General features: G+C 48.6%; 1 protein-coding gene across 3 annotated transcripts in view; it reads right to left on the bottom strand.

Annotated features, from left to right (window-relative positions):
- SEMA6B (semaphorin 6B) overlaps positions 1-23641 on the bottom strand; it is a 683939-nt gene that overhangs the window by 555181 nt on the left and 105117 nt on the right. For all 3 annotated transcript variants that reach the window (XM_069964532.1, XM_069964533.1, XM_069964531.1), the window contains exon 3: positions 23454-23574. In XM_069964532.1, coding sequence (XP_069820633.1) covers positions 23454-23574 — 121 coding nt within the window. The remainder of the gene's footprint in view (positions 1-23453; positions 23575-23641) is intronic.

Genomic DNA, 23641 nt, shown 5'->3' with positions numbered 1-23641 from the left:
GTAAGCCTTAATCTGGACCCACCAGCTGACCCTGCCTACTTGCTTCAACAATTTTAAACAACTGCGGACAACCACAGGGACGGTCCCTACTTACAGTAAGCTGAAAACACGAAACACAGACAAGACAAACTTGCATATAAGGGGTTGTCAGCAGGCCAGGGTCAAACCAAATGAGCAACAAAGTAAAAAAAAAAAAAAACAACAGAATCCCAGACAGTAGTCAGACCCGAATCAGGTAAAGCCAGGTAACAATATACGAAAAGATGAGAAATGGCTTGCAAAGGCAGTCTGTATCTTCATTTAGTCTATTAATGAAGATACAGACTGCCTTTGCAGTCTGTATATTTTACTTTACCCAATCCTGTTCTTCAGCTCAGCAAGGCCAAGCGCCGCCATCTTGATTACTTCACTTGCATTCCAGCGCCGGAACGCAAGTGATGTAATCAAGATGGCGGTGTCTGGCCCTGCTGCACCGAAGAAGAGCATTGACTTAGGGAGAGATGAACTTTGATAATAGGGACAGTGAGTTTTAGGTGATAGGTTCTCTTTAACCACCAATGAAAACCAGGGTCGGGACAAAGGGTTGGCCAGGGTAGGCGATGGCCTAGGGCGCCATCTAATGGTGAGTTACAGGGGGCGCAATTTAAAAAAAAAAAAATTACTACAGGCTCCTGTACTCCTGGTGGCCTCGGAGTGCTGCCCCTCCCTGCTCACATACCACCAGCACCCTCATGTCCTCCCGCTCTCTCCCCCTCCCAGGCAGACAGTGTAGAAATCCCCTCATCCACAGCAGGATCATGGTAGAAACTAGAATGGAGTGTCCGGAGAGAGGTGTAAAAGACCTATGATGAAGTAATGGCCATGTGACCAGTGTGGGAGGAGCTATCTTCCTCTGCTAGGCATTCTATGAGGCAGCTGGTTTCCCGGGTTCAGCAGGAGGTAAGGCACACTGAGGGCTCTGTTCTGCAGGTCAGGGGTGTGTGGGTGTGATGTTCTGTCAGTCAGGGGTGTGTGGGTGTGATGTTCTGCAGGGTCAGGCGTGTGTGGGTGCACTGTTATGTAATGGTCTGCAGGGTGAGGGGTGTGTAGGGGCACTGTAATGTGATGTTCTGCAGGATCAGGGGTGTGTGGGTGCACTGTTATGCAATGTTCGGCAGGGTCAGGGGTGTGTGGGTGCAATGTTATGCGATGTTCTGCAGGGTCAGGGGTGTGTGGGTGCACTGTTATGCAATGTTCGGCAGGGTCAGGGGTGTGTGGGTGCAATGTTATGCGATGTTCTGCAGGGTCAGGGGTGTGTGGGTGCACTGTTATGTGATGTTCTGCAGGGTCATTGTGTGTGGGTGCACTGTTATGCCATGTTCTGCAGGGTCAGGGGTGTGTGGGTGCACTGTTATGTGATGTTCTGCAGGGTCAGTGTGTGTGGGTGCAGTTATGCCATGTTCTGCAGGGTCAGGGGTGTGTGAGTGCACTGTTATGCGATGTTCTGCAGGGTCAGTGGTGTGTGAGTGCACTGTTATGCGATGTTCTGCAGGGTCAGGGGTGTGTGAGTGCATTGTTATGCGATGTTCTGCAGGGTCAGGGGTGTGTGGGTGCACTGTTATGTGATGAGGAGAGCAGCCTCTTGTGACCGCAGGCAAAATGCTGCCACAAGAGTGCAGTGAAGAGAATGGATGTAACTGCACTCTGCTATAAGCTTGTAGTGATGGGGATCATGGTGTGGTGGTATTATGTAGTGGTATCATTGGTAATATCTTCCTGTTTTGTTCAGAGCAGTATTCATGTAATATGTAATCACTGTATGGTGGTAGGAGGGTTATAAGAGAACTACCGTATGTATTGGGAATCTTAATACAGTGTGGGGGCACATTCAGTACATTATACTGTGTGGGGAGCACCGATTCTGATGGGGGGTGCGCCATTTGCCTTCTCTGCCTAGGGCACCAAAACTCCTTGTTCGGCCCTGATGAAAACTACATATCTAAAGCTGAACATCTTTTTAATTTTCTTCCATCCACTAATCTTCCTAAATCTGAAACTTCCATCTCTGTTTATAGCACTACTATAACTCCTAAGAAGCACACCTTCTGTCTCAGGATTATACTAGAATTGGACCTTTCTTTCACTACCTATATCCAATTTCTTACAGTTCATACAGCTAAAACTCTCACAGTTGCTCTGATTCATTCTCATTTTGACTACTATAAGGGTCCTTTACACATGGCAGACGGCTGCAGTGAGCACCAGTCTGCACTCGTTGGCAGTGTCTTTACGCAGCACAACAAATTGATCGGCTAGGCTGCACAAACGATCCTTGTAACGTTCGTGTACCTCTGAAAACTGACAGCACAGATATGTATAGATCATGTGATTGAACTAGACTTTCCTGATTCCTTCTGGTATTTAGTTCAGTAGTTTAGAGAGAACTAGACTCTCCTGATTCATTCTTCTGGCTCATATAGCTCAGTAGCTCACAGATAAGCCCCCTCATACATTCACTATGGGTCAGTACCTGTAAACACCATAGATATCACTGCTGAACTCAGTCAATTACATGTGATTGAACTAGACTCTTCTGATTCATCCTCCTGGCATTAAGCTCAGTAGCTTACTGAGTGAACTAGATTCTCCTTATTTGTTCCTCTGGCACTTAGCTCAGTAGTTTACTGGTTACATAATTCTCCATCACCTATGAACCTCCTCAGGACACAGAGCTGTAAGCTGCAGCCATGATGGAGCCTGTACTGTACTTCTCTGTACTCCACCAGGTATCTTGATATTATTACAATCTTTTAGCATGTATTTTTTTCTGGAATTCTGCACCATGAAAAGGATCTTAGCTAAAACAGGATATGAGTTTAAACATTAAAATACAATGGGGGTATGAATGTGGGTATGACATTTCATATTACTCTTTTCCCAGTTAATGTATATTTGCAGAGTTCATGGACAAAAATGAAATAAATTTTTTAAAGCAGAAAAGTTTATTTCTATATTAAATAGCACATAAAGTGACAATTTAGCAGAGTTCAAAATGACACTATGAGCTTGTTGCATTTGTGATTGCATAACAAAAAAAAACTACTGAAATAATGTTATCCAAGCAATTACCATTAAAGGCTCAGAGCGTAAGAGTACGCTCACAATGTGGAATATGCATAGAGACCTCAAGCGGATTACACCGGAGGGCCTCCAGTTGTCAATTCTTTGGGCAGACGTCGGAAACCGCCAGTAAATATCATTGAGTCTATCAAATGGGCGGAACTTCAAGCGGAGGCCACCTGCTGGAGTCTCTGTGTGTATTCCACAGTGTGAACGTACCCTCATAGAATAGACCTGTTTCTAGTGACTTTTTATCAGTATTCCAGAGCCAGTGATATAATGAACTAAATGAGCTGATCTTCTGAACTACTTTTAAAATAAACTAGTTCACAGTGAACTAATCCCGAAAATGAACTAGATTTCCCATCACTAGAATCTGTTGTTTCTGTGACCAGTCTCCAAACTGCACAGACTGCTTATTTCCTCTTCCTGCTTACTCATCTCCCTCGGCCCCTCCCCTCTCCATAATGGACACAGCAAACCTGTTTTCACTTTGCTCCTCTATAATGTAGACGACTTTCCCATGATAATGAAGAGATAAGAAGTGAGTGGGTGAGGCTGGAAAACAGCTTTTTGAGTACAGAAAGAAACTCTTTTGCCAAATAAACCTATTACAGTTTCTCAGGCAGCATTCACATGTTCGTGGTCACTCTTGAGTCGGGAAAAGGAAGCAATGGGGTGCCTTGCTGGTTTAGGTTACTGTGCATGCCAATGCCGGGGTGGTTGTGTTTGGTGATGCGTTGCCAGCGGCTGGGTGGGGTAAGGAGTTGATGAATTCTGTGACACAGATTGGCACAATCAGTTGTCCGTGATGGGGGGGGGAGAGGTGTTATATTGTGACGTATTCAACTCTACTACATCGGGGGGGAGGTTAGGGGTGACATATCCAGCTCTGCTACATCTGACATTCAGCACTGCTATGCCTAAATATGGAACACATGGGGTGATGTGATGCACATCAGTGAAAAAAATTAACACGGTTGTAAAAACAGATGGATTATTTTTCAGGGATCACGGATTTAGCTAGCAGACTTAAAGCAACTCTGTACCCACAATCTGACCCTCCCCCCCAAACCACTTGTACCTTCGGATAGCCGAAGAGGGTGGGGAGGAGGGATAGAGAGGTTGTGCAAAGTTAGGGCACAGATACTCCCATTTGGCATAGGGCTCCAAGTTTAATAGTATTTTTTTAGGACAATAACTGCATCACCTGCCGAACGGACCGCAGTACAGATTTTGGATTAAAAGCAGCTATCGGGAGGGGGGCATGGCTAGCCATGGTGGTGTGAGGCCGCATGTTCTGAGAGCTCCAGACCGGCACCCGTTATCACAGCTCCTCACTGACTCCTGACATGGGGAAAACGGCGAAAAAGACAAAGGGGAAGCCACTGTAGGGATCTTCTCGGGGGATGGTGTGTTAGGACACAGTTCAGGCAGCAAACTTGGACTTAAAAACAGCTTTGGTGTTTATTTGTAGCATAAACGGTCCAGCAACATAAATACAGCAACACCGTGCATGGATAATAAAACAAAACAAAAAGGTCTTGCCCGTCTGGGCACTTACTAACACAGGTCACCTATCTGTCACTTCCATAGGCGGTATCGTGGAGTGTGAATAGGCCCCAGCAGTGATAGAACTCCTTGCTCCCAGGAAACACAGCATGCAGGCTGTTCACCCTGGCTGAGAGCAATCTCCTCTAGCTCCTCTACACCTGCCTGCAACACCCGAACTGGACCGGGAGAGGGGAATGGCAGGTCCCACTACCAACCTACCCACCATTCCAGTAAATCCAGGCCCGGAACATGGAAAAAACCCTCAGCAGCATAACACTGCTGAGTGACAGATCTCACCTGGATTCACCATCTCACCATATGCCTTAGCCTGGGTGAGATGTACCTCCCCTCAAATACTTCTCCAGTGACATGTCTACATATCCCCCCCCTCTTTTTCAGACCGGAGGGCTGAGCATTCTGTCCCCACAGACAGTGTACCCTTGATAGGGCATCAGCATTTGCCTGTAACTTTCCTGGCCTGTGTTCCACCGTGAAATTAAAGTTTTGGAGGGACAGAAACCATCTAGTTACCCTCGCATTTTTCTCCTTGTTAACCTTCATCCATGTTAGGGGGGCATGGTCGGTCACTAGCTTAAATTTTCTGCCTAGCAGGTAGTACCTCAGGGACTCTAGGGCCCATTTCACTGCCAGACACTCTCGCTCAACAATGGCGTAGTTTTTCTCGGCCGGGGATAGCTTCCTGCTTAAGTACATCACTGGGTGCTCCTCGCAATTCACGACCTGTGAGAGGACGGCACCTAACCCTGTGTTGGAGGCATCTGTCTGGACCAGAAATTCTTGCCTAAAGTCAGGGGTAACTAGTACAGGTTGTTGACACAAGGCAGATTTAAGGCTTTGAAAAGCCTTCTCGGCCTCTGGAGTCCATGTCACCATTGCGGACTTCGCACCCTTTGTCAGGTCAGTTAGCGGGGCTGCAACTGTGGCAAAGTTTGGCACAAACCTACGGTAATAGCCCGTAATACCCAGGAAAGCTCTGACCTGTTTCTTTGTGAGGGGTTTGGGCCAATTCTGTATTGCCTCAATTTTATTCAGTTGTGGTTTCACTAACCCCCTCCCAATAATGTATCCCAGGTATTTGGCCTCCTCTAAGGCTAGTGCACACTTCTCTGCATTGATGGTTAACCCCGCATCACTTATGGCATCTAATACCGCCTGGACCTTACAGAGGTGACTTTCCCAATCAGGGCTAAAAATGACCACATCATCGAGGTAGGCAGCAGAGTAGTCCCGATGTGGTCGCAGGATCAAGTCCATCAACCTCTGAAAAGTGGCAGGGGCTCCATGTAACCCGAATGGCATCACTACATATTGGAAGAGCCCATCAGGGGTGGAGAATGCAGTCTTCTCTCTAGCCTTAGGAGTGAGGGGGATCTGCCAGTAGCCCTTAGTGAGATCGAGGGTAGTTATGTACCTAGCATTACCCATCCTTTCGATCAACTCATCTACCCTGGGCATGGGGTAGGCATCGAACTTGGAGATCTCATTTACCTTTCTAAAATCATTACAGAACCTCCAAGTTCCATTGGGCTTTGGGATTAACACAATCGGGCTGGACCACTCGCTCTGGGACACCTCAATGACTCCTAGGTCAAGCATACGTTTTACCTCAGAGGATACCGCCTCCCTCCGTGCTTCTGGTATCCTATAGGGCTTAAGGTTTACTCTGCTTCTAGGCTCAGTTTCAATATGATGACTAATGAGATGCGTACGCCCTGGGAGGTCAGAAAACTTGCCTTTATTTTTCTGCAGGAATTCCTTAGCTTCCTGCTTCTGGGATACTGACAGGGTGTCACCAATCCTGACCGGAGGGATTGGTGGTGACAGATGACCAACAGGCTTTGTCGCCACCAAGGATTCCCTGTCTTTCCAGGGCTTGATCAAGTTTATGTGATAAACTTGGAAAGGCTTCCTTCTACCTGGTTGGTGTACCTTGTAATTGACCTCACTGATCTTCTCTACAATTTCATAGGGACCCTGCCACTTTGCTAAGAATTTGCTTTCTACCGTGGGAACAAGAATGAGTACCCGGTCACCTGGGCTAAATGTCCTGATTCTTGCAGAACGATTGTAAATTCTGCTTTGGCCCTCTTGCGCCCTCTGGAGGTGTTCCCTTACTAGGGGCATTACAGTGGCTATACGGTCCTGCATTTGTGCTACATGCTCTATAACACTCCTGTATGGGGTGGACTCGCTTTCCCATGTCTCTTTCGCTATATCCAACAAACCCCTAGGGTGACGACCATAGACTAATTCGAAGGGAGAGAACCCTGTGGATGATTGGGGCACTTCCCTAATAGCAAACATTAGGTAAGGTAGTAAGTGATCCCAATCCCGACCATCTTTTTCCACTACTTTCTGTAACATATGTTTCAGGGTTTTATTAAACCTCTCCACTAACCCGTCCGTCTGTGGGTGATATACAGAGGTACGAAGGTGTGAGATTTGAAACAGTTTGCACAGGTCCTTCATTACCTTTGACATAAACGGAGTACCTTGGTCGGTCAAGATTTCTTTGGGGATCCCCACTCTGGAAAAGATATAAAACAACTCACGGGCAATTGTTTTAGACGCAGTGTTTCTTAGGGGTACAGCCTCAGGATAGCGGGTTGCGTAGTCTAAGACCACCAAAATGTACTGGTGTCCCCTTGCCGACTTTACAATGGGACCCACCAAGTCCATTGCAATGCGGTCAAAAGGTACCTCTATGATGGGGAGCGAAACCAACGGGCTGCGGAAATGCGACACTGGGGCGCTAAGCTGACAAGTGGGGCACGACTCACAGTATTTTTTTATGTCAGCATAAATCGCAGGCCAATAAAACCTCTGGAGGACTCTCTCCTGTGTTTTATCTGTCCCCAAGTGGCCCCCAAGGACATGATTATGGGCCATGTCGAGTACCTGACGCCGGTACGACTTAGGCACCAGAAGCTGTTCCACAACCTCATCATTAATCTTAGTGACTCTATAGTAGAGATCATTAGTCACAGAAAAATGTGGAAACTTTTTCTCAGCTTCTGGTTCCTGAGGTACCCCATTCATAACAGTGGCCTGCTCTCTCGCATTTTTGAGAGTGGGGTCCTGTAATTGTGCAGTACCAAAATTATCCCTAGACACCTCTAAGTCGGGAACATTCTGGTCAGTGGGAGGAGCCTCTTCCTCACCAGCCAGGACCTGCAAAGGAAAAGCATTTTCATCCTGTACATTTTTATCATTTACCATGGGTAATGCAATAGACTTAGGGGTATCCTCACTCCTTTCAGGGGATTGTTGTTTTCCCCATAGAGCCCAGAACAATGGAAAATCACGCCCCAATATCACATTATGCATAAGGTTTTTAACCACACCCACTTCATACTGTACAGCGCCTAGTTCAGTCCCGACATTAGCCAGTACTATAGGGTAAACCTTTGTATCGCCATGTATGCACACCACACTCATATGTCTTTTTGGCACAAAGTCCCCAGTCACCAGGCTGGCATGCACCAAGGTGACAAGGCTTCCTGAGTCCAGCAACGCCTTAACAGGGAAGTTATTGACAGTAATGTGGCAGACTTGCGGTTCAGTCTCTAGTCCAGTGACCGCAACAAGAGACGGTTCCGCAAATAGCGACTGACGCCGGCTAGCGTCACACTCCATGGGCTCAGTGGTAAGAGGGCAATGGGCAGACACATGTCCCGTCTCATGGCATCTCCAGCACTGGATAGGGCCTGGTCTCCTTGGCAGGGAGTCCTTTTTAGGGCCACTTAGCCACCGGGGACCATCACCAGTCTTTTGCCCCTGAGTTACCTCCTGAGCGCTCTTCCCTCTATCAGCACCCCTCCACACTCCAATAGATGGAAGTCTCTTACCAGCTGAAGGCACAGGTCTGGCACTCCGGGGAGGTGACGGTGCTGCAGGAACATCACGGAGGTAGTCCTCAGTCGCCTGGAACCTCTCCACAAGGCTGACGAGTTCGTCGGCACTCCTAGGGTCGCCTTGTCCCACCCAGCGTTGTAGATCAGCAGGAAGGGCACGGAGGTAGCGATCCATCACGACCCTCTCTAGGATCTGGGCAGGAGTAGAGGTGTCTGGCTCCAACCACTTTCTTGCCAAATGGATCAGGTCGTACATCTGGGACCTCGCTGACTTGTCCAGACTGTAGCTCCAGTTGCGGACCCTCCGGGCACGGACAGCAGCAGTAACTCCTAGTCGGGCGAGTATCTCTGCTTTTAGCCGAGGATAGTCTTTGACCTCTTGCTCACTGAGGTCATAATAGGCCTTTTGAGGTTCGCCTGTTAAATAAGGCGCAATCACTTCTGCCCACTCAGTGGAGGGTAACTTCTCTCGCTCAGCCACCCGCTCAAAGACAGTTAAGTAGGCCTCAATATCATCATCAGCAGTCATCTTTTGCAGCGCACGCTGCACGGCTCTTTTCACAGACAAAGTCTCTGGCGCGGCTGCGGCCACCAGCTGGGGATTAGCACCTGCAGACGCCTCTTGCTTTGCTATCAGGTGCTCAATAAGTCTCTGTTGTTGAGCCATCGCTTGTTCGTGGCGCAGATTAGCATCTGCCAGAGCCTGCTCATGGCGCAGATTGGCGTCTGTCAGAGCCTGTTGTTGCTGCCGATTAGCCTGCTCATGGCGTAGGTTAGCGTCTGTCAGAGCTTGTTGCTGTTGCAGACTCACTTGCATTAACTGCTTCATCATCTCCTCCATGTTGCTTGGCTGTTTTTGGAGTGAAGCAGCAGCCTTCACCCAGGACATAAGCAGCTGTAGCCAAGTTGAAGCACACCGTTGCCCCTAGCAACCGTTTTGCCCGCTCCGCAGCACCAATTGTAGGGATCTTCCCGGGGGATGGTGTGTTAGGACACAGTTCAGGCAGCAAACTTGGACTTAAAAACAGCTTTGGTGTTTATTTGTAGCATAAACGGTCCAGCAACATAAATACAGCAACACCGTGCATGGATAATAAAACAAAACAAAAAGGTCTTGCCCGTCTGGGCACTTACTAACACAGGTCACCCATCTGTCACTTCCATAGGCGGTATCGTGGAGTGTGAATAGGCCCCAGCAGTGATAGAACTCCTTGCTCCCAGGAAACACAGCATGCAGGCTGTTCACCCTGGCTGAGAGCAATCTCCTCTAGCTCTGTGGAGCTTTTACCCTGCTGCAGGCTTAACAAGGCACACCTGCCTGCAACACCCGAACTGGACCGGGAGAGGGGAATGGCAGGTCCCACTACCAACCTACCCACCATTCCAGTAAATCCAGGCCCGGAACATGGAAAAAACCCTCAGCAGCATAACACTGCTGAGTGACAGATCTCACCTGGATTCACCATCTCACCATATGCCTTAGCCTGGGTGAGATGTACCTCCCCTCAAATACTTCTCCAGTGACATGTCTACACCACTTACCCATCCTTCATCGCCTCAGCCCGATATCGAAGCGTATTTCACCCGCTCTCACCCCTCCGGTGCTCAGACCTCCGAGACTGCGGCGGCTCCCCTCATGGCGCAGCCCCACATGACAAAGAAGCCCTTGCCTGCAGAAGCCGCCGGATCCGATGCGCACACAGTGCCGCCCGCCGACGGGGAACCGGAGGTTCGCCCTCTTCCACCATCTGCCCGGATACCTCAGACCTCCTCCCAACAAGCGAGTCCCGGGAAAGTGGAGCCGCATGGTGCCCAAGATGGCCGCCGTAGCGGGAGCCCTGACGGGGACGCACGGCGCAGTGACTCACAGGTGGGACTCACCCCCTCTCAGCTCCTCCAGAGCAGCGTCCCCGGTACACACGTTCACCTGCTCTCCCACCAGAAGGCGACCCCGGCACTTACCCTGGGGCTATCTCACGGATGCCCGGCCGAATCACCTCCTCCTTCCACAGCTGGGCAGGACACCGCCATATTGTCCCTAGCCCCGGCCGCGGCCACAGGACCACAACAGTGTCTGGGAGCGGCAGCAGTCGAGGGAGCCCCTGAGTCTGCCCCCCCCTGCTGGATCTCCTTACTGGAGACTGTTCTCACCCCCACACACTAATGACTCCCTCAAATATCGCCCACCAAGCAACCCTCTCCAGTCCTGGACAGTCCCCCTCCTCTGCAGACTGGGCTGCATACCCGCTCCATTCCCCGGCTCAGCTCCCCCCTGTGAGGTGCACGGGGTCCTCGCCCCACTGGTCTACTGGATCCTCGTGGGGTGCATCCCCCCAACGTGTGGTAGCCCCACCTATGGGGACAAGGGGGTCCCCTACATATCACTCGCACCAGCAAATTGTACAAGGGATCACAGATCAAGCCCTGCTGCAGGCTGTGGGCTCCAACAGCCTGGATAACACGCCCGCCATTCTCCGCGCCTGCTCATCACCCCTAGCAACGTCCGATACCTATACGTATACACTGACGCAGCAATCAAAGGAGACGCCACGGAAGGTTGCCGTAGGTACTCACTATGTCTCTATGGCGGACCTCCACTCTCTGGTCTCCTCTCTACCAACGAAGGAGGACTTCTCTACCTTGACTAAACAGATAGTGGAGGAGTGCAAACATGAATTTGCTCAGTTCCGCAAAGAACTATCCTCTCTGTCAGTTAAAGTGACCGCAATTGAAAACACACAGGATTCTACTTCCTCCACGGTCCAAGCCCTACAATCCTAGGTCCGTCACCACTCGGATCAGCTCTTCGCCCTACAGCAACACCTTGATGATGTGAAGAATCGGAGCAGGAGGAACAACCTCCACATCAGGGGGCTGCCGGAGTCAATTCCCCCTGGTGACTTGTTTACGGTGGTGACCTCCATTTTCAATGATCTCCTCGACCGTCCTCCTGATAACCATATAGAGCTGGACCGAGCTCACAGGGCGCTGAGACCTCTTAACCCCGATGACCAACGGCCACGGGACGTCATTTGCAGGGTGCACTTTTACTCTACCAAGGAGGACATATTACACAGCGCCAGACGGAGACGTAAATTGCTCTATAAGAACACTCAAATCTTCTTGTTCTCGGATTTATCGCGCCATACCTTGGCTCAGCGTGCGGCCCTGAAGCCGCTTCTATCAGCATTACAAGACAGAAATATTCCCTACCGTTGGGGCTTCCCCTTCGCCCTCTTGGTGCGGAGGGGCACCAGAACCATTACCCTACGCTTGCCAGAAGACCTACCTGGTTTCCTACAAGACCTGGACTTGCCTAATGTTACTCTTCCGGAATGGCCGACGCTCACCACAGCTCCCATGAAGCGTCCCTCGCCCCGGCAAATGGCGGGCCCACGCAAAGATCCACCTGGGGGCCTCCCCCCGAGAACCCCGAGACGTCGTCTCCTCAGATCGCCAGAGCGGGCTTCCAGAGCCGCTGTGGATAGAGCTCGTCCCTCATCCTCTCCATCTTGAACTATACCCGAGTCATGTGCCCCCACACCACAATTTAATACTGCAGTGCTTAGCATAGTTAGTTAAGGCTCCCCATATTCCATATGTTTACTATTAGCTAGAGCCGTTTCCCCCTCGATGATGATTACACACTGTTCCTTTAGGTGAGGTTAATTGCATTTTTCCAATAGTTATATCTGTTTTAGCTGTTTGCTGTGCTATTAGCCTTCTTTCATACTGCCGGCGATAGGATCTCACCTCTCACTTGCCTCGCTACTTCCTTCCCCCCAGTAGGTGGGAGACTGGTCTGGGCTTCTCCCGGACGAGCAGTCTCCGTCATAGGATTCTCTTTAGTTACCGCAGCAGTTGCTGTACTCTGCTTATTGGCTGTTCTAATTTTGTTTCTTGTTTCTCTTTTCCCCCCCTTTTCTTCTGTTGCTTTCTTTTTTTGTTCACAGCCCCCCCCCTGCCTCCATCATCTCTCTCTCCCCCGGTGATCCTGACACTGATACCCGTATCCTTGATATCTGGTTCCGACCTCTCCCGGCTGCCCCGGAGCACACTGCTGGCTCGTAAGTAATGGCTGATCTCAACATTGCTTCCTTCAATGTGAAGGGGTTCAATACCCCGGAGAAGTGTGCTCAGATCTTGCATCATTTACACCGTAAACATGTTCACATAGCCTGTTTTCAGGAAACTCATTTTAAATCCGGCCACATGCCCCACATTAAGAACAAACATTATACACAATGGTTTTATGCAAACAACCCCGAGTCTCGGTCCAAAAGGGGTAGCGATTGCGATTCACCGCTCCCTAACATGCTCTGTGCTACATACCACGGTGGACCCTGGGGCCCGATACATAATTCTTTCCCTCTCCATTGCTGGACAGGACGATACTGTCATTAACGGGTATGCTCCAAATCAAGGACAGACTGACTTTTTGGTGGGCCTGGTTGATTTGGCGCTCCCCCTAATCCGGGGGACTGTGCTGCTATGTGGGGACTTGAATCTGACTCTAGACCCAACTATGGATAATTCCTCTGGTCGCTCCGGCCTCTCTTACTCCTCTATCAAACGGGTCAAGAGGGCATTCCAGAAGCTCCAGCTCAGTGATGCTTGGCGACTGCTTCATCCCGCTGACCGGGACTATAGCTTCTATTCAGCCCCGCATGGCACCTACAGCCGCCTGGATTACATCATGATACAACATAGCGCCCTGTCCTGGCTATCGTCCTCCTCGGTGGGGAATATCCTTTGGTCGGACCACGCCCCGGTCTTTTGCTCTTTACTTCTGCCCAACCTCACAAGATCGGCCTGGTCTTGGAGATTGAACGAGTCTCTACTCACCGACGTTGCCTGTCTCTCTGATCTGAAGAAGACGATTGAGGGCTTTCTCCAAGACCACGCCAATGACTCTACAGCCCCATATGTTAAGTGGGAAGCGCTTAAATGCGTTTTACGCGGCGTACTGATCCAGAAAGGAGCGCAGCTTAAAAAAGCCAAAGCACTTACCCTGTCTCGAGCTCTTCATAAGGTTACCACACTTGAAATGGCTCACAAACGTGCACTCTCTGTTTCCGTGCTCCGAGACTTGCAAGCAGCCAGACTAGAAGTACAGCGATTACTGGAGGTGTCCTGGGGTCGTGCTCTCCAGGTTTGTAGGAGCCGTTTCTATGAGTACGGAAACAAGAGTGGGCGGATGTTGGCCCGGGCGTTGAGGGCTCGAATAACCCAATCACACATACCCAGCATTAAACCCCGCTCCGGCCCAGCAGTGTACACACCCCGAGACATAACCTCACAGTTCCACTCATTTTATTCCGACCTTTATCATCTACCCCCCCCCCCGGTCTCCTCTACCCCTCCACCCTCCACCCTCCCCCTTCCCACCCCTCCCGAATGAGACCCTCGCCTCCCTGGAGGAACCGTTTTCCCCCCTGGAGCTGAGCTCCGTTATCGATGACCTGCCTAGTGGTAAAAGCCCCGGACCAGATGGTTACACCGCTAAGTTTTACAAGGAACTTCAGACTCTGCTATCCCCTCTCCTATTATCTGCGTTTAATTCCATTTCCCCTGACTCCCCCTTCCCAACCTATTCCACCTTAGCCCATATTGTTGTTATTCCTAAACCCGGGAAAGACCCCCAGCTCTGTAGCAGTTATCGTCCTATCTCCCTTCTGAATGTTGATTTAAAGATCTATTCCAAACTAATAGCCAACCGTCTCAATACCTTATTACCCGCTTTAATCCATCCGGACCAGGTGGGGTTTGTGCCGGGGAGGGAAGCCAGGGACAATACCATCAAGACGATCGACATCATGCACCTCGCCAAGTCTCGGAACGTCCCGCTGATGATTTTGTCGCTGGACGCCGAGAAGGCATTTGATAGGATCTCCTGGCCCTCCTTGGCACAGACCCTTCACCATGTGGGCCTAGGCCCTGTCCTTACCTCTAAAATCATGGCACTTTACTGCACCCCAAAAGCCCAACTAAAAATCAACGGCACGCTTTCTGACCCTTTCCCCATACACAATGGCACCCGACAAGGTTGCCCGCTCTCCCCACTTTTGTATGTGCTTGTAATGGAGCACTTGATGGCCTCTATCAGGGCAGATCCGAACATTCATGGCGTCACGGTTGAGGGCAGGGAATATAAATGCTCGGCTTTTGCCGATGACCTCGTGGTGTATATCACTGATCCTGTGACCTCTCTTCCCTCCCTGATGGCCCGATCGACGGCGTTTGGGGAGTGGTCAAATTTCAAACTCAACCTGTCCAAATCAGAGGCCCTTGGTGTTTCCTTGCCCGCCCATCTTAAGTCTACCCTTCAAGCCTCCTTCCCTTTTATGTGGCCCCCTGCTGGGATCACCTATCTGGGTATAAAACTTCCCCCCGACCTCACACTTTTGTTCTCGGCCAATTTCACTCCCCTTCTCACACGATTCCGCAAGGACTTGGAGCAATGGGATCGTCCAGAATTCTCTTGGTTTGGGAGAGTCAGTATTGTTAAGATGACCCTACTTCCCCGACTCCTATACTTATTACAGACCGTACCGATTTTTATAGCTACCTCATTCTTCAATCAGCTCCAACGGTGCTTCGGGTCCTTTGTCTGGGCCTCCCGAAGTCCTCGTCTTGGCAGACTGACTCTGACCAGACCCAAGCTCTTGGGTGGCGCGGGACTCCCGGACTGTCGCCTATACTACCTTGCCTGTATACATGCAAGAGTCCTGGATATGATCCATAACGAGAAAAACAAGCTGTGGGTCCGTCTGGCTCAGTCACTTTCCTCCAAGTCCTTAGCAACTCTCCCGTGGATGTGGTCCCCCTCCCTAGCAGACTCTCATGTTATGTCTTTCTCCACCCGCCATACCCTGGCTAGTCTCCATGCCGGGCGGCCGACTCCCTCCCTGATTGACCCGTTAGGCCCCCTCCTGCCGATAACTGATCATCCTGAGTTCCCCCCCGGGACTTCCCCTTCCCCTTTTCTGGGCTTCTCCAAATCTACCCCTCTGCGCTTTGTCCATGTCCTGGACAAAGATTCCCTTAAACCTCTCTCCTCTATCCTCTCAGAGGATACCCCGGTCGCGAGAGCTCCCTTTGCCTACTTGCAACTTAAACACTTCCACTCTATGGTGTCTAGGGGGAAAAAGTTATCCCGCCCCCTCACGGAATTTGAGCGGTTATGCATGTCCACCTCCCCCCCGACACACTCAATCTCGGCCATATACGGACAGCTGATATCTGGGAGATACAAAGCTCCACCCCCGTTCTGCGATAAGTGGGAAGCGGAACTGGGTAAACACTTTACTGAGGAGCAATGGGCCAGATGTTTTTTTCTCACCCACAAGGCGACTATCGCCACAAAAGCACAGGAAACGTGCTATAAAATCACGTCAAGGTGGTACAGGGTCCCCGTGGTCCTACATAAGTGGTTTCCTTCGGTTTCGGACGAGTGCTGGAGATGTGGTGACGCACAGGGCACCATGTCCCATATATGGTGGGGGTGCGCCCGTCTCCAGCCTTACTGGAAGACGGTACTGCAAATTATCTCTGAAATAACGGGCGTCCACATTCCCAACACTCCTGAATCCGTACTACTATTCATGTTCCCCATGGCCCAACAGAAATACAAAAAGTCCCTTGCACGACATTTACTACAGGCAGCCAAGACCGTGATCCCCAGGCACTGGAGATCCACGGATGTCCCGTCACTGGAGGGGTGGTTCAAAGAGATCACACACATTCAACACATGGAGGACCTCCTTGCCTCCACACCAAAAGAAATCTCTGCCTATACATCCACCTGGGCGGCATGGCTGGATTTTCTTGCCTCCCCCAGATATAGGTCAGCCGCGCTGGGGCAACCTTAGAGCAGGTCACTCAGTCGCGGGTAGGCCTCTAGGCATACCCTGTCGCTGGTACCAATGTTGTGGGGCATCCGGGAAGCCGGCGGTTCACTCACTGCTTACTCCTCAGGCGTGGATCACACACCTTCCCCCCCCCTCCCCTTCTCTGGCTACCTACCCTTTCTATTTCTCCCCCCTTCTTACTCCTTACTCATGGTTTTGTTTTTAGCTACTGTTTTGTGCAATATGCTCTTATGTTCTTGTGGGTCGGCCGACAGGCCCCTCAGTGTTGGCCTCTGTTTAAATATCCAAGCTTATGAAACCCCCACGTTGGGCCGGATTTTGAGTTGCTTGTCATTCACTATTTTGGATGTTGATGTTACTGTAATACTTTTGCACTATTATTCCCGTGCCACGGCCCTCTCGGTCGAAGTTGTCGAATGTACACTCTGGTTTGTTCCTTGACAATGTTCCTCTTGTCTACTTGTCTTTCTTATATGAAAAATTCTTAATAAAAATTTGAATTGGAAAAAAAAAAAGCAGCTATCCGAAGGTACAAGTGGTTTGGGGCAGTCAGATTGTGGGTGCAAAGTCCCTTTAAATCACAGTCCATAAAGTGGATAAGGCCTTTAAATTGCTTGTACTATTGATTTCTGCAAAAATAAATTAAATGACCACTACACTTTCAGGTACGTCTGCTCCATAATGCCGGAGGAGGTGGGTCCTGAAGATACAGTCGGCGGCCAGAAGACTGGAGAGACATGTCAGATAATAAACAGCATGAATGGTAAGTATATAAGTTTGCGTGTGATCTGAAAACTGACAGCACAGATATATACAAATCTGTGCTGTCAGTTTCCTTTTAGGGTAGCTTCACACGTACCGACTCGCAGTGTTAATAATGCTCCGAATCAGCTAGGTCCTGGCAGATCACTTTCATTACATACACACAGTGGTCTGAACGACTGCTGCGTGTATGTAATTCTGCCGGCCCCTTAACCCCTTCAGCTGCCGCCCGGCTCCCGCTCCCATTCCGCTGTATACATTACCAGTCCTCGCTGCACAGGGTCCCGGCGTACTGCTCTCCCGCCCGGCCAATCAGTGGCTGCGGCAGGGCAACACACTGATTGGCTGGGCAGGAGAGCAGTACGCCGGGACCCCGTGCAGCGAGGACAGGTAATGTATACAGAGCGGGAGCCGGGTGGGAGCTGAAGGGGTTAAGCGGCCGGCAGAATTACATACACGGATCGGTCGTTCAGACCGCTGTGTGTATGTAGTGAAAGTGATCTGCCAGGACCTACCCGACTCGCAGCGTTATTAACGCTGCGAGTCGGTATGTGTGAAGCTACCCTTATTGTTATGAAACTCACATGATCTGTTTACACAGGAATATGTGTGTCCAACAGCAATAAATTTTGTAGCATGTTCTAAAAACTAGATCAGCTTCGGATTGAGCATTTTCCCGATCTTCAGCTTATTGCTGTCACTTTTATATAGGCCAATTATCGGCCGCAGGAGCATTTCTAGCAACAATACTGGCTGATAATCAGCCAGTGTAAAAGGCCCTTAAGTTTTAATAATCTGTCCTCCATTCTAAATTCACCCCTCTCCAGTCAATCCTAAATGCAGCAGCCGAAAACAACTCTATCGCCTGCCTTGGAGTCAGAACTTCTGATTCTTAGGCAGAACATCTTGTCCATTTTGGATAAGAGATCTCTTTGCATACAAGACAAAATGAAATACAACTACTTTGAATATGGAGACAAATGCAGAAGACTGTTGGCCAGAACAATTCACCCTAGACTTCAGCAGTCATATTTCTTTTTTATTAACTCCCCGACCAAGGGTGTCATGCTCTCCTCGACAGAAATCCTTGAGGAATTCAGGTCTTACTATTCTGACCTTTACAACTTAAAGACCAATATGACTGCTGACTTCACAGTTGAGGAGGATAGGAGATCCTATCTTTCTGAATTCGCACCTCCTCAGGTGGATGAGGACTTTTGTCCTGAGGATGTGTTGGGGGTCATCAAGAATCTGAAAAATGGAAAGAGTCTGGGCCCAGATGGGTTTACGACACTAATATATAAAATACTGGGAAGCTTGATCACCCCCTTCCTTGTGCGCTCCTTAATGCTGTATCTGCTGGATGTTTGTTTCCATCACAGGCTTTAAGGGCACACATAACTGTCCTATCGACAACCAGTGAAGAATGCGACCCATCTCATTGACCAATATGGATCTAAAGATTTATTCTAAGATATAAGCCTTACGTGTCCAGCCCTGGGTTCCAGGTATGATTCATCTAGAGCAAGTAGGCTTTGTCCCTGGTCACGAGGTCAGGGACTATGCCATAAAAACAGTGTCTCTGATTTGGGGGGGCTCTTTGCTCCGGGAATCCCCTGTGCCTCCTGACAGTAGATGCTGAGAAAGCTTTTGATAGGGTGCACTGGGGGTTCCTGGAGGGCGCTCTTAGAGCGGTGGGGTTGGGTCACAAAATGGTGGATAGGATTCTTGCCCTATACTTGTGCCGTTCGGCCCAAGTGCGAATCAAGGAGTCATTATCCAGTCCATATGGGATATCCAACGGCACCCGTCAAGGTGTGTGCGTGGGGCAAAGGGAACATAAATTATCGTTGTTTGTGGACGACCTCATGATAAACATTTCCTTTACCTGTTAAGTCTAGAATACACAATAAAATCCTCACACTCACCCACAAAGCTCTAAACAGTGCTGTGTACATTAGTGTGTGATTCTGTAATGTCTGGTCGCTGTGGCATAGCTACCGTGGTTGCAGTGGTCATCTCTGATGGGCCACTACCGAGGGGGGGGGCCCGCGTGAGAAGGGAGCAGAAGAAAACCTCGAGTTGTCAGGAGAGTTGTGTTTTAATTTTTTTCTTTTTATGTGCTTTACAGGGGCCATGTATGAGGGGTATAACATGGTGGGCCATCTATAAGGGGGATAACATGGGGGGCCATCTATAAGGGGGATAACACAAGGGGGCCATCTATAAGGGGGGCTACACAGGGAGAGCATATACAATAGGGCATGCACAGAGGGGGGCATCTACTATTGTGGACTACACAAAGGAGCCATCTATAAGAGGGGCTAAAGAGAAAGGGCATATACTATAGGCGATGCACAGAGGATGTCATCTACTATAGGGGGACGACACAGAGGGGAGCCATCTATATGGAAAACTGAACAAGGGGCAATCTATAAGGTGGCTACATAGAGGAGGGCATATACTATAAGGAGGATGACATAAAGTCGGCCTACCCACTATATGAGGGCGTATAGGGGCCTGTACATATCTGCAGTTTGAAGAGAGAGAAGGATGGTGAGGAGCCTAATATATTTGTGGATTCGTGGCTCGGAGAAGTTCTAGAGATGGCCAAGGGCAGATCAAGAACAAAAAAGAAAAGGAAACAACTCCAATCAGAGACGACGTCCCCTGTGTCACTTGATATATACACTACTGTTCAAAAGTTTGGGGTCACCCAAACAATTTTGTGTTTTCCATGAAAAGTCACACTTATTCACCACCATACGTTGTGAAATGAATAGAAAATAGAGTCAAGACATTGACAAGGTTAGAAATAAGGATTTGTATTTGAAATAACATTGTTTTTATATCAAACTTTGCTTTCGTCAAAGAATTCTCCTTTTGCAGCAATTACAGCATTTACACCTTTGGCATTCTAGCTATTAATCTGTTGAGGTAAGCTGGAGAAATTGCACCCCACGCTTCTAGAAGCAGCTCCCACAAGTTGGATTGGTTGGATGGGCACTTCTAGCGTACCATACGGTCAAGCTGCTCCCACAACAGCTCAATGGGGTTCAGATCTGGTGACTGCGCTGGCCACTCCATTACCGATAGAATACCAGCTGCCTGCTTCTGCTGTAAATAGTTCTTGCACAGTTTGGAGGTGTGCTTAGGGTCATTGTCCTGTTGTAGGATGAAATTGGCTCCAATCAAGCGCTGTCCACTGGGTATGGCATGGCGTTGCAAAATTAAGTGATAGCCTTTCTTATTCAGAATCCCTTTATCCCTGTACAAATCTCCCACCTTACCAGCACCAAAGCAACCCCAGACCATCACATTACCTCCACCATGCTTAATAGATGGCGTCAGGCATTCTTCCAGCATCTTTTCATTTGTTCTGGGTCCCACAAACGTTCTTCTTTGTGATCCAAACACCTTAAACTTAGATCCATCCGTCCACAACACTTTTTTCTAGTCTTCTTCTGTCCAATGTCTGTGTTCTTTTGCCCATCTTAATCTTTTTCTTTTTTTGGCCAGTCTCAGATATGGCTTTTTCTTTGCCACTTTGTCCTGAAGCCCAAAATCCCACAGCCGCCTCTTCACTGTAGATTTTGACACTGGTGTTTTGCGGGTACTATTTAATGAAGATGCCATTTGGGGACCTGTGAGGCGTCTGTTTCTCAAACTAGAGACTCTAATGTGCTTATCTTCTTGCTTAGTTGTGCAACGCAGCCTCCCACTTCTTTTTCTACTCTGGTTAGAGCCTGTTTGTGCTGTCCTCTGAAGGGAGTAGTACACACCGTTGTAGGAAATTTTCAATTTCTTAGCAATTTCTCGCATGGAATAGCCTTCATTTCTAAGAACAAGAATAGACTGTTGAGTTTCAGATGAAAGTTCTCTTTTGGCCATTTTGAGCGTTTCATTGACCCCACAAATGTGATGCTCCAGAAACACAATCTGCTCAAAGGAAGGTCAGTTTTGTAGCTTCTGTAACGAGCTAGACTGTTTTCAGATGTATGAACATGATTGCACAAGGGTTTTCTAATCATCAGTTAGCCTTCTGAGCCAATGAGCAAACACATTGTACCATTAGAACACTGGAGTGATAGTTGCTGGAAATGGGCCTCTATACACCTATGTAGATATTGCACCAAAAACCAAACATTTGCAGCTAGAATAGTCATTTACCACATAAGCAATGTATAGAGTGTCCCATGGCCCCCGTTCCCTGGCTGTGCGCGCCTGCGGGGTTGGTGGCCACTGACTGGCACGGTGTGGACTTAGTGTAGGGACCCATGTGTATCAGATACCGGCACGAGGTACATGGGGCAGTATGGCTTGATCAATTCATACACTAAATTCTGATGTGTTTTTTATTTAGCCTAGCGGCACTAGTATCAGCCATAGGTGTGAGGTGCAGCACTCTGTTTCTTCCCTGAACCGCATTTTGTTTCTCTCTTTTCTCCGTGTATTGCACTCCTCCTGGTGAGACCCACATGACCGCAATTAGCAGGAGACACTTGAGTGCACATGGTTTTAATCCCTCCTGTTTTTTCCCATTCTGTTTGATGCAGCTATGGTGAGTGTAATACCTTATCCAGACTTGTGCTGCTTGGGGGCGACCTTCTCCGCCGGCGGTGCTGGCCGGGTTCTGGTGTGGTGTTTTTGGGTCTGGTCCTGTGGCATGGGGGTCGCAGGGCCGTCCCATGGCCCCCGTTCCCTGGCTGTGCGTGCCTGCGGGGTTGGTGGCCACTGACTGGCACGGTGTGGACTTAGTGTAGGGACCCATGTGTATCAGATACCGGCACGAGGTACATGGGGCAGTATGGCTTGATCAATTCATACACTAAATTCTGATGTGTTTTTTATTTAGCCTAGCGGCACTAGTATCAGCCATAGGTGTGAGGTGCAGCACTCTGTTTCTTCCCTGAACCGCAATGTATAGAGTGTATTTGTTTAAAGTTAGGACTAGTTTAACGTTATCTTCATTAAGAAGTACAGTGCTTTTCCTTCAAAAATAAGGACATTTCAATGTGACCCCAAACTTTTGAACGGTAGTGTAACTGCACTGTAATTTATATTGTGTACAGAACCTGTGTAGAGCTGGGTCTACCTCTATATGACTGTATGAGGTGATAGTGATCTTTGTACAGTGGATTTTATTCAGAAGCAGCGGTGGTGTTAGTCAGTATGTGGTAGTAATATTTCTTACTTGTAATCTGGTATTGTGTTTTTTTTGTCTTAATATACAGGATTTGGTTAGTAACAATATGGTGGTGATGCTAGTGGTTGTGGTGTGGAGGTAATATTTCCCCTTGTATATTGGTATTATTGGTAATATTGGTCTCGGTATACAGGAATTGGTCAGTAACAGTATGGTGGTAATATGTATGGTAATAATATTTCCTATATACTGGTATTATTGGTAATATCGGTCTTAGTATATGTGTGTGTGTGTGTGTTTATATATATTGTGAGATAGTTAATGGTGAAATAGTAAATGGAAGATATGTCTTCCACAGATTCCTGTCATACGTGTTATAGCTCCAGGGAGTGCCCAGTGTGTGTGTTTTTTGCTAAACCTTTTCTGGATTTGTAATCAAGCCAAAATAGGGCCTGGAGTTTTTCTGGATTGGGGAAGAGTTGGGCGGGTTGGTCATGTTTCATGCATGGAGGTGCCAAGTTGCTGTGTGAGTAGCTGTACCAGTGCCTGGTAGTAAGATGCTGGAGTGAGTTAGAAGTGATCTGTTTAGTTAGTGCTCAGACAAGCAGGGTTTTGTTTTGTGTATGCCACTGAATCTGCCTGTAAAGGCTGTTTATTTTCTGTTGCCGACACCACAATAAACTGGAATTTTGTTATTGGACATTATGCCTGTGTGTCCCTACTTCTGTCTGCCAAAACAGTCAATCCTGTCAAGCAATAGCATCGCTTGGTTGAGGAAGTTGACCTATTGCACCAAGTTGACCTATTGCACCAGGGCCCAAAAGACATTAGCTACGCCCCTGTCTGATCGTTAGTTTATATATCCCCAGAAATGTGTAAAATATGTTGGTTTTTATTATTACCATGAAAATTCCCAATCTAATCGCATTAAAAACATCTAATGGTGCTATTACACAAAGAGATTTATCTGACAGATTTTTTAAGCCAAAGCCAGGAGTGGATGAGAAAAGAGGAGAAACCTCAGTCTTGTCCTGTATGACCTGTTCCCTGCTTATACTCTGTTCCCGGCTTTGGCTTCAAAAATCTGTCAGATAAATCTCTCTGCATAAAGGCACCCTAAACCAAATATTTGAAAGTGCCTTTTACCTGTCTCCAATGTAGAGTGTCCTGTTTACTTTTAGAAATTTCTGAATGTTTAAATGGCTGCCTTTCTTTGGAGAATTTCTGTTGGGGGCGCTTCCAGTAAACACAGGATATGTCTGAAGATCTAAAAGATAAGTAAGTACGGGCAGCATTATAAAATCACAATATGTTGAAAATAAAAGATAATACAC

Source organism: Dendropsophus ebraccatus, chromosome 3 (assembly GCF_027789765.1).
Source record: "Dendropsophus ebraccatus isolate aDenEbr1 chromosome 3, aDenEbr1.pat, whole genome shotgun sequence".
NCBI lineage: Eukaryota > Metazoa > Chordata > Amphibia > Anura > Hylidae > Dendropsophus > Dendropsophus ebraccatus.
Note: the sequence above shows the minus strand (reverse complement) of the source record. Positions and strands in the feature narration are given on the sequence as shown.